This window comes from Setaria italica, chromosome V (genome assembly GCF_000263155.2).
Source record: "Setaria italica strain Yugu1 chromosome V, Setaria_italica_v2.0, whole genome shotgun sequence".
Taxonomy (NCBI): domain Eukaryota; kingdom Viridiplantae; phylum Streptophyta; class Magnoliopsida; order Poales; family Poaceae; genus Setaria; species Setaria italica.
In genome coordinates, this window is record NC_028454.1 from 35222276 (window position 1) to 35232799 (window position 10524).

The following is a 10524-nucleotide window of genomic DNA, read 5'->3' on the forward strand; positions in this document are numbered from 1 at the left end:
TTCAAGCTTCATGTGTGAAGTGCATGGTGCCACGAGCTTCTCCTACTATCGCTCTGCCAGCAAGAATGGCATAGTGCCAAAAGCCGATAGCTACAGCAGCTGTCGAGCACCAGAATGGATCGAACGTGGGATGAAAGGGAGGAACGTCCGCCGATTGAAAAAATACAACATGAGATGAACGGAAGGAAAGTCTGCTGGTTTGTAAACTGCAGCGGCGACGTACATGAGCGATGGGCGTTTTTTTGCATCTCCAATATAAAGAGAAGAGAGAAAGAAGCCTCGCACCTGGAAAGAAGACACGGCCGGCGGCACATGACTCGCAAACATGCGACGCCGGTGGCGCACGGATCGCCGACACACACACACACACCCTTGACTAGCTGCAACACCGCGATAGCCAGATCGCTCCTCCTTGCTCCCATCATCGCCGTTGCCCGCACGCACGGCCATTGTGCCTCCTGTTCTTGGCCGGCCACATGTCTAATGCACAAGTATGCACGAGCTACTAAGCATCTATAGGAGCTACTAGTACTAGTCGAGCTAAACATAAACCTACTGGAGACTAAAAGGATGAATAACAGCTTATTCACTAATATGCACTTATCATGTCAACTATGAAGCATAAGTAATAAAGTAGTACTCTAAGCATCTAAGCAATGATTAATTACACTGTGCAAATGAGAAGTGATGGTGCAACCGTTAGCTTGCTGCTCCTACCAGCGTAGGACGAGTTAGTAACCTTTTACTTTCCATAACCATCACTTGACCACGCACAAGTGTTTTTTACGGAACATCCGGAGTGTATATTACCAGCTTTTAGTCCATTAGCAACTTTCGGATGAACAGCGGAAGTTCCGTTGGCTATGGAAATCTATATTGGCTTAAGCTGCTAGCAGGTGCAATGAAAACTACCAGCTGTAGCTAATGACCTGATCACTAGCGAATCACTCACTAGCTAATCACTCAGTCAGAGAACTGAGACCAGGCAGCACTACTCACGTACGCGTATAGGAAATGGAATAAAAAAAAGCCATAACCATTGATCAATGATCTCTGTAGCATGCAACCAAGCGAGAAGAAACGACGTAGAGGACCGTCCTCTCAAGTAAAAGAAAACCAATATTGGAATGTCCTGTTCCGTAAAAAAATGAGATGGAAATCAGTTCAATGTTTAGAAAATAAACAGATAGGATTATCCTGTGAGTTTATTCTTCAACTCTTTGTACTTTTGGCTTAACTTTTCAATTTAAACTCTAATTTTGATAGTCTTAGTCTAATGGAAGCTTGTGCAGAGCTCTGACAAAAATTTATTAAGATTCATATAATTTACAAAAGTAGTCCAAATTATTCTTCTCCTTATTCTGGCTTTATACTAGAAAGAGACAAATAAGTGTCTATGAGATGGAATATATTGTGCTTCTATTTCTAATGATACCGAAACCTTGTCAAAAAAATTTGTTAATTTAGCTGAGAATTAATTTCTTAAAATGCTACTTTCCAAACAATTAATTTAGGTAGTATTTTCTAAATTTAAGAAAATATCTATAGGCCAAACAGCTTAGGTGAAACAAATTATACCATTACGGTAATAATTTTCATTCCAAATATGTCAATAGCTATGATGTTGGATTCAAGTAAAATGGGTTGTGCTTCATTTATATTATCTACATAAAAAATAGTAGGATTTTTAGAAGGTTGGAAGTTAAACTTTTATTTAGTTAAGTGACGAATGTGAGAGAAGTGAGAGCGTTAAAAAAAAAAAGCAAAACAGCAAAACGAAAATTTGGGCCTATCCTCCATTGCAAGCATTAACAAATTGGCAAAGTTAATAGGGGGGTCAACATATCCACCATGTTAACATGACACGAGTACTCTCTAGATCATGAAGATTGTGGTGCTTGTACGTCCTCGCTTTCCAACCACTCCTTCGCTGAACAACCCATGCTCTTATATCTGCCAGCACGCTGCACAGACAAAGGCACGTGCAATGGACCCGGCAGCTGGTGGAGGGCAGCAGGCAAGGCGACGACCTGCCCTCCTCGCCCTCCTCTCCACGTCGCTGCTCCTCAACGCCGTCTTCCTCGCGCACCACTTGTTCCGGCCGTCCCGGGTTCTCAGCGCGGTCGGCGACGGCGGTGGCAGCAGCTGCGGGCTGAGCTGGACGCTGCAGGCGGCTAGGGAGGCCGAGGCGGTGGCCGCCGTTGACTGCTCGGGTCACGGCCAGGTGTTCTTGGATGGCGTCGCCGGCGAGGATGGGCGGCCCGGGTGCGAGTGCAACGCCTGCTTCGCCGGGCGGGACTGCTCCCTCCACACGCCCAACTGCACCGCCGACGCCGACAGGTACGCGATCCCGGCGTGAATTACTCGATCGGCCTCTACTCTGTACCTTATGTCTTGGTGTGCAAATGTTGGGAAGTGATCATGTCTAATCCTAGCTCCGACACGGCGATGAGACGATTAATCCTAAAACCTCGTCTATTAATCCTGTTCTCTGTGTCTAATTCTGGTCCTGGTCCTGGTCCTTTTGTGTCGCGTTCGTACTCGGCCGCATCGCAGACCATGACGCTTTGCGTGCCTGCTTCCTGGCCCTGCATCTGACTGCTGTCGCCGGTCCTGTTCTCATCCTGTGCACGATTCGATCAGCGGGAACCCGTTGTTCCTGGAGCCATACTGGCGGCGGCACGCGGCCGCCAGCGCCGTTGTGATCTCCGGGTGGCACCGCATGAGCTACATCGCCACTGACATTGAAAAAGTGTTCCAATCCGTGGAGCTCGAGCGCCAGATCCGGCGCCTGCACAGGGCCGTCGGCAACGCCGTCGTCGACGACAAGCACGTGGTCTTCGCCGCCGGCTCCATACAGCTCATCAACGCGCTCGTGCACGCGCTCTCCCCGGACGCCAACGCCGCCTCGCCGCCGGCCCGTGTGGTCGCCACCGCGCCGTATTACCCGGTAAGCCAGCCTCTCTCCACATATATTCAGAGATGGGGTCAATCGAACAAGTCATCGTTGAATCTCTACAACTATTGATCGACTGTGCAGATTTACAGGACACAGACGAAGATGTTCGACGGCCGCGAGTACAGATGGGGCGGGACCACGGCTCTGTGGGGCAACGCGTCGCGGAACCCCACCGATGGCTTCATCGAGTTCGTCACGTCGCCCAACAACCCGGACGCCCAGCTCTACAAGCCCGTCCTCGGCGGCTCGGCCGCGGTGACCGTCGACCACGCCTACTACTGGCCGCACTTCACGCACATCCCGGCGCCGGCCGACGAGGATGTCATGGTGTTCACCATGTCCAAGCCCTCCGGGCACGCCGGCAGCAGATTCGGGTGCGTCAAGCATGGTTCACGAATTATATAATTGTATAGAGACGACAGAGAGAGGCAATGACACATCTCCTGTGCGTGCATTACGCAGGTGGGCACTGATCAGGGACGAGAACGTGGCCAAGAGGGCCAACGATTACGTGCAGAACAGCATCATGGGCGCGTCCCGGGATACCCAGCTGCGGATGCTGGGGATCGTGAAGATCATGCTGGCCAATCTGCACGGCAAGGAGGACATCTTCGCCTTCGGGCACGACGTGATGAGAACCAGATGGCGCAGGCTGAACGCCGTCGTGTCGCGCTCCCGCCGCATCTCGCTGCAGAGGATGGCTCCCGAGTACTGCACCTACTTCAAGCGGATCAGAGAGCCATCGCCAGGTCAGCAGCAACTCAATTTTTTTTATATCTACATCGCATCTCAAAGCATTTTCTATTGAACTTCTTGGCTCTTGTAACTGTACTCGGTGGACAGCCTATGCATGGGTGAAGTGTGAGATGGAGGAAGACGACGACTGCTACGAGGCGCTGCTGAAGTCAAAGATCATCACACGTTCAGGCGCTCTCTTCGAAGCTAGCAGCCGGTACACGAGGTTGAGCCTCCTCAAGACGGATGACGACTTCGAAGTTCTCATGGAGAGGGTTACGGATCTTGTCAATGCCGAGAATTACGACGAGCCTGCCTCGAGCTCCACGACTTTGGTAATGTAAAGGGAACTTCCATGGACCATGGGCACCCAAAAGTGCCGGAACGTTCAACCCAGAAAATAACTGTCTCTCTGCTTGACCTGGAGAGTAACTGGGAACATATTGCAGATGTTTTTCTTACGTTTGGAAACTCAACGATTCAGGTAGTGTGAAAAACGCGTCCCAAAGGTGGATTGAGTACTTCACTCGAAAGATCTGCATTGCCTGACACATATGTGCCACATCACTCTGCTGGCTGGACCGTTGGATACGTTACGGCCGGTGACAGCCTAATTCCAATTGTGCCTGTCCATTCATCTTTTGGAGATTATTATCTCCACAGTCACTAACTGGGGGGGCCCCCAATGAAAATCAAACGGTAAAAACGATAAGGACCGAGAGGCACGCGAGTGGTGACAACCGCGGGCCGCCTGATAGCGACAGCTTCGCCGATTGAAGGCGATGCCTTCGTCTATCATGGATGGTCGCTCTCGCAAGAGCTATCCATGGTAGTAGTGGTATGGCGGCGTACAGATACGCTTCGATCGAGCGATGAGAAGAATCCATGGGATTCTCTCACGCTCCCGCGATGCCTTTCCAGTTTCCATGGGAAGACGACGTAGCGATTGAGAATCCCGTTGCCTGCACGGCTGCACTGCATATGGGTACAAGGCGGACGCAGGCGTCGCCGTCGATGCACGATCCAACATCTGAACATCATCACCAAGCGCTGGGGCCCACGAGACGAGGCAAGATCCGTTTCACACAAGGTAGTTTTCATGTGACACCGACTCCTTGTTGGATCGGGAGTAGTGCGTGATACTCTGGCTCTCCGAGATTTGTCCGCTGGAGTCTGCTGCACGGGAAGGAACACTGTCCATGTCAGTACTCATGTGGTTGTGACACGAACACCATCACGCCTGGCGGTTACCTGAGCCGGCTTATTAAATTATCATGCTCACAAGATGAACCCGCCTGTACGTAGCCAAAGACACACACCGACACACGCGCACACACCCAATGGAACCGGCAGCCGGTGGAGGGCAGCAGGCGAGACGGCGACCTGCCGGCCTCATCGGCCTCCACGCGCTCCTCTGCTTATCGCTGCTCCTCAACGCGCTCCTCCTCGCGCACCACTTCCTTCCGCCGTCGCGGTTGCTCGGACACGACGGCGGAGGCAGCAGCGGCTGCGGGCTGAGCTGGGCGCTGCGGGCGGCCAGGGAGGCCGAGGCGGCGGCCGCCGTCGACTGCTCGGGCCACGGGCAGGTGTTCCTGGATGGCGTCGCCGGCGAGGACGGGCGGCCCGGCTGCGAGTGCAACGCCTGCTTCGCCGGGCCGGACTGCTCCCTACGCACCCCCGACTGCACCGCCGACGCCAACAGGTACGCGACCCGGCGTCGTCACGGCGCCTTCCCGTCGTCTTAGGCTCTTAGCTATGGCTTCCATCAAGAGTAGGAGAGTTTGCAACTGATGCCATGAGTGGAGGTCCGGCGTTGGCTCGGGGAGCAGTAGTGCTAAAAAGGAAGATGACCCTGCGTCGACATGCACGATGCGCTGGTTACTTGGTTGAGATTTTTAATGTTCCATTGGGAAGCGATCAAGTCTAATCCTAGCCCCGCCATGGAGATGAGCCGATTAACCTATACTAAGTATAGTCCATCAACCCGTGCTCCCGCACAGGCTAATATTTTTAGAAGCTATTTTATTTGAAAATTATTTAAAAATTAAACTCCTAACTAATAATTAAAATTATTTACCTACTACTCTCTTATTTTTCAATACTTCAACATAATACTTATATAGATATGTACCTATCTTTGTCCAGTTCTAATTGATTTTTAATTAATAATTACTCTATGCATATTTTCATCCATATTCGTACTTATTCCATTTTGTATCACACCTTAATCCTCCATACATTATGTTTAGCATAGAAATCAATATTTTTCATCGATTCCTCACATACATGTATAAATGGTCTAAATGGTGGCACTCATCATGTGTATATACTTTAACTTAGTATTTTTATATTAACAATGACATAAATAGGTAATTTGGAATCATATATTAGTTTACTTTTTGACATTTCTGTATCATACACATGAAGATAATTAGATTAATATTTAGGTGTTTACTTTAGGTTATTTTTAATAACGACACACGTGGATAACATAGATAAAATTTTAGAATGACATTTTAAGTTATGCTTTATAATGATGTGTATTAGTAAATTGGATGAAGATTATAGGTTACTTTAGATTATTTTTTATAATAGTTGATCTCGGTAATTTAGATATAGGTTTAGAGCTCATTTTTGAATATTTTCACAATGACAGTGGAGGGTAACTTTTTAGAAAATATAATAGATCAATGGCTATGATTATTAGAGTTTACAGGATTAGTGTTTGATGTTTTTAATTTTTATAAGAATTTATCCCTTTTTTCTAGCTTGTATCGTGGGAACTAATGCGGAGTCTCCAATGGAAAAAAATAAGACTACATTGCTACAAAACTATTACCATAAGCTACCTCTCGTTTGTTAAATATTCGAACACAATACTTACGTAGATATATACTTAATATCTTCATCCAATTGTGATAGATTTTAGTTAGTAATTACTCTATAATATTTTCAACCACATTTATAATCTTTAACTTTTCACTTTGCATCGCAGGTATGCGCTTGAATTTGTTTAATGAATCCTAAGTCTGAGATACAATTTTAGCATAGAAATCTATATTCTCATCACCTTATATCCTTATAAATGGTTAGTAATTACTCTATAATATTTTCAACCACATTTATAATCTTTAACTTTTCACTTTGCATCGCAGGTATGCGCTTGAATTTGTTTAATGAACTCTATGTTTGAGATACAATTTTAGCATAGAAATCTATATTCTCATCAGTTTATATCCTTATAAATGGTGACACACATCATGCGTATAGACCTTAATTATTATATCGTATACCAATAGTGAAAGATATAGGAGATTTAGAATCATATATTGCTGTATATTTTTAATCAAGGTTATTTGATTCAAACGAAGGGTTACCCTATGTTATTTTTTATAATGGCACGTTTGGGTAATATAGATGCAAATTTAAGGGTTCCTTTAAGTTTTTTAAGGAACAATGGTAGGCAATTCAATTGCAAATTAGAGGTTATTTTAAATATTGTTTATAATGGTATAAGTGGGTAATTTGGATAAAGATTAGGGGTTACTTTAGTTTATTTTATATAATGGCAGAGGTGGGTAATTTATTTGTAGATTTAGGGGGTTACTTTAGGCTATTTACATAATGGTATAGGTGGGTAATTGTTTAGAAAAACATAATAGATCCAAAGGTTACGATGATTTTAATATATCGATTGATGGTCGGATGTTTTGCTTTTTGATGAGAATTTCTGTCCACCTAGGATAGGAATCCTTGGTGGCTTTACAAAAGAAGCCTCTAATCAGTAATAGTAAGATAAGATAGTAAGATTCCTATCCTGAGGCGTGGCTCCTGACCTCATCGATTAGACGATTAACAATTGTCCGTACCTTTTACTACTCCCTGGGATTGTCTCGGCAGCCAGCAGGAGAGTGGGCGAAGGTGAACGGCCGTTTTCTGTCAACTGCAGGTCTAGCCGTCGTGTGGAAGTGTGGAACTATTCATGGTTGGCCGCATCGCAAAACGTGACGCCCTGCGTGCCTAGTTGCTTTATTTCAGAGCCTGTTTAATTGCTGGATTTTAGACAACTAAAATCACTGCGCTAGCACTGTAGCATACTGTAGCGTTTCGTTTGTATTTATGAATTATTGTCCAAATATTGACTAATTAGGCTCAAAAGATTCATCTCGCAAAATACAACCAAACTGTGCAATTAGCTTTTGATTTCGTCTACATTCGGTACTTTATGCATGTACCGTAAGTTTGATGTGATGGGAAATCTTCTTTTTGCATAATTTAAAGTTGGAATTTTGGGTAACTAAACATACTATCTGACTGCTGAGTGCTCACGCTGGTCGTGTGTCCAATGATTGCCGCAGCGGGAACCCGCTGTTCCTGGAGCCGTACTGGCGGCGCCACGCGTCCGCCGGCGCCGTGGTGGTCTCCGGGTGGCACCGCATGAGCTACACCACCACCGACGGCCACGGCCTGTTCCAGTCCGTCGAGCTCGAGCGCCAGATCCGGCGCCTGCACAGCGCCGTCGGCAACGCCGTCGTCGACGACAAGCACGTGGTCTTCGCCGCCGGCTCCATACAGCTCATCAACGCGCTCGTGCACGCGCTCTCCCCGGACGCCGACGCCGCCTCGCCACCGGCCCGCGTGGTCGCCACCGCGCCTTATTACCCGGTCAGCCTGCGGCCTCTCTTTCGTATTACACTGCACATTGCCTATAAGAGAATCATAGATGGGGTGGATCAAACAAGTCATCGTTAAGTTTCAACCATTGATCGACTTTGCAGACTTACAGAACACAGACGAAGATGTTCGACGGCCGCGAGTACATATGGGGCGGGACCACGGCTCTGTGGGGCAACGCGTCGCGGAACTCCACCGATGGCTTCATCGAGTTCGTCACGTCGCCCAACAACCCGGACGCCCAGCTCTACAAGCCCGTCCTCGGCGGCTCGGCCGCGGTGATCGTCGACCACGCCTACTACTGGCCGCACTTCACGCACATCCCGGCGCCGGCCGACGAGGATGTCATGATGTTCACCATGTCCAAGCCCTCCGGGCACGCCGGCAGCAGATTCGGGTACTTGCACGCTACTGCATAGTCGTCGTCTCAGCTCTGCGCATGGAGAATGACATGAGCATGTCGTGCGCGCGCGCGCGCTGCGCAGGTGGGCGCTGATCAGGGACCAGGACGTGGCCAAGAGGGCAAACAAGTACGTGCAGGACAGCATCATGGGCGCGTCCCGGGACACCCAGCTGCGGATGCTGGGGATCGTCAAGGTCATGCTCGCCAACCTGCACGGCGAGGAGGACATCTTCGCCTTCGGGCACGGCGTGATGAGGACCAGGTGGCGCAGGCTCAACGCCGTCGTGTCGCGCTCCCGCCGCATCTCCCTCCAGAAGATGGCACCCGCGTACTGCACCTACTTCAAGCGGATCAGAGACCCATCGCCGGGTGAGCCGTCTCAGCTTTGATCGGCATTAACATCGCAGCTCACTTATCGACGTTACTGAACCTGTTACTGCACTCGGTGGGCAGCCTACGCGTGGGTGAAGTGCGAGAGGGAGGAAGACGAAGACTGCCATGAGGCCATGCTGAAGGCGAAGATCAACACGCGTCCCGGCGTCTTAAACGAGGCTAGCAGCAGGTACACGAGGATCAGCCTCCTCAAGTCGGATGATGACTTCGAAGCGCTCATGGAGAGGGTCACGGATCTTGTCAATGCCGAGAGGTACGACGCTCCCGGTTTCAGCTCTATGTGACGGTAATAGCCACTGAAGTTCATTGGTCCGATAAGGCAAGTACTATACCGGGGCGATCAAATCCGAGCTGTTGTTTCTCGTGATATAAGCTGCTGAGTATTGGTACAGCACAAGTTCTCAACGGGCATGATAAGATACTGGAAATCATCAGCTAGGCGTTGATGATTATTCTACAAAATCACTTGAACGGTCAACTAGAAGTTGGGTGTTTCTTTTTTTAAAAAGGGAAAAAGTTGATTGTTTCTCAGCGTGAGCTGGCGGGAATAGTTGGGCATGACTGGAAAAAATTATACAAGAGATGATCAGCTACGGGTTGATTGCTCTCACTGCGCAGATCATTATGTAGTGTAAGTATATAGGAAAGAAAATGTGCATTGTGTGTATGGAATAGGTCAATAGTAATTGAATGGACACTATGTACTGCAACAATGTAATAGCTTCTCCATCAACGCATGTGCAACTGCTTGAGGTACAAATATTTTCTAAAAAACACATGAGTAATTGAACTTCGCAAAATAACTTATGTTTAAGACTTAGAGGTGAATAACTTGTATATGTTGACAATATTTAATCTATGAATTAACTTTGATAACTTATCCCCTAGCCGGAGAAGAGAAGAAAAAGAGGGAAAAAAAAGGTAAAGAAGGAAGGAGATAACGAGGACCGCCCCCCTTCCCCCACCCCCCCCCCCCACCCACAACCTCTGCCTCCGTCACTACCCTCAACTAACTTGATTCTAGCTCCATCACTGGATACTAAACATCAATGAAGAAATACGAGCAAACTTCTACCTTCCTGGCCGAAAATTTCTCCTTCAGAGTTCGCGCATGGTGATCGGTGAGAAGCATTCCATGGGGATCTCACAGATAGGTGTAATTTGAAATGCATCGTAGGACGCCAAAGAAATTTGAGCTCCTTTACGGTGGATAATACTACCCTATACTACTGTTTGAAAAGGACTCGTATGGAAGGATCCAACGGTTGAGATTAATTGTATACTACTAAAATCTTAAGCTGTAGTATAGGTAGTATGCATGAGTAGTATGGGTAGTATAAGGGTATTATTGGAAAGATGT

The 10524-nt window shown here is 47.8% G+C and overlaps 2 protein-coding genes across 2 annotated transcripts; both read left to right on the forward strand.

The window, feature by feature from the left end:
• Positions 1 to 1969: 1969 nt before the first annotated feature.
• On the forward strand, positions 1970 to 4243 carry LOC101762471 (alliin lyase). The gene is made up of 5 exons (XM_004969699.3): positions 1970 to 2340; positions 2644 to 2950; positions 3041 to 3333; positions 3422 to 3708; positions 3803 to 4243. Exons 1-5 carry the CDS (start codon positions 1988 to 1990, stop codon positions 4036 to 4038), a joined length of 1476 nt encoding a protein of 491 aa, XP_004969756.1. The 5' UTR covers positions 1970 to 1987; the 3' UTR covers positions 4039 to 4243.
• A 736-nt stretch (positions 4244 to 4979) lies between these two features.
• Positions 4980 to 9920, forward strand: LOC101762872 (tryptophan aminotransferase-related protein 3). Its single transcript, XM_004969700.4, has 5 exons — positions 4980 to 5396; positions 8053 to 8359; positions 8473 to 8765; positions 8854 to 9140; positions 9225 to 9920. Exons 1-5 carry the CDS (start codon positions 5035 to 5037, stop codon positions 9446 to 9448), a joined length of 1473 nt encoding a protein of 490 aa, XP_004969757.1. The 5' UTR covers positions 4980 to 5034; the 3' UTR covers positions 9449 to 9920.
• Positions 9921 to 10524: the final 604 nt, after the last annotated feature.

Coding starts and splice junctions, on each gene's coding strand:
- LOC101762471 (XM_004969699.3), top strand. CDS start 1,988: ATGGACCCGGCAGCTGGTGGAGGGCAGCAGGCAAGGCGACGACCTGCC. Junction 2,341..2,643: donor TGCACCGCCGACGCCGACAG/GTACGCGATCCC, acceptor CGATTCGATCAG/CGGGAACCCGTTGTTCCTGG. Junction 3,709..3,802: donor GATCAGAGAGCCATCGCCAG/GTCAGCAGCAAC, acceptor CTCGGTGGACAG/CCTATGCATGGGTGAAGTGT.
- LOC101762872 (XM_004969700.4), top strand. CDS start 5,035: ATGGAACCGGCAGCCGGTGGAGGGCAGCAGGCGAGACGGCGACCTGCC. Junction 5,397..8,052: donor TGCACCGCCGACGCCAACAG/GTACGCGACCCG, acceptor TGATTGCCGCAG/CGGGAACCCGCTGTTCCTGG. Junction 9,141..9,224: donor GATCAGAGACCCATCGCCGG/GTGAGCCGTCTC, acceptor CTCGGTGGGCAG/CCTACGCGTGGGTGAAGTGC.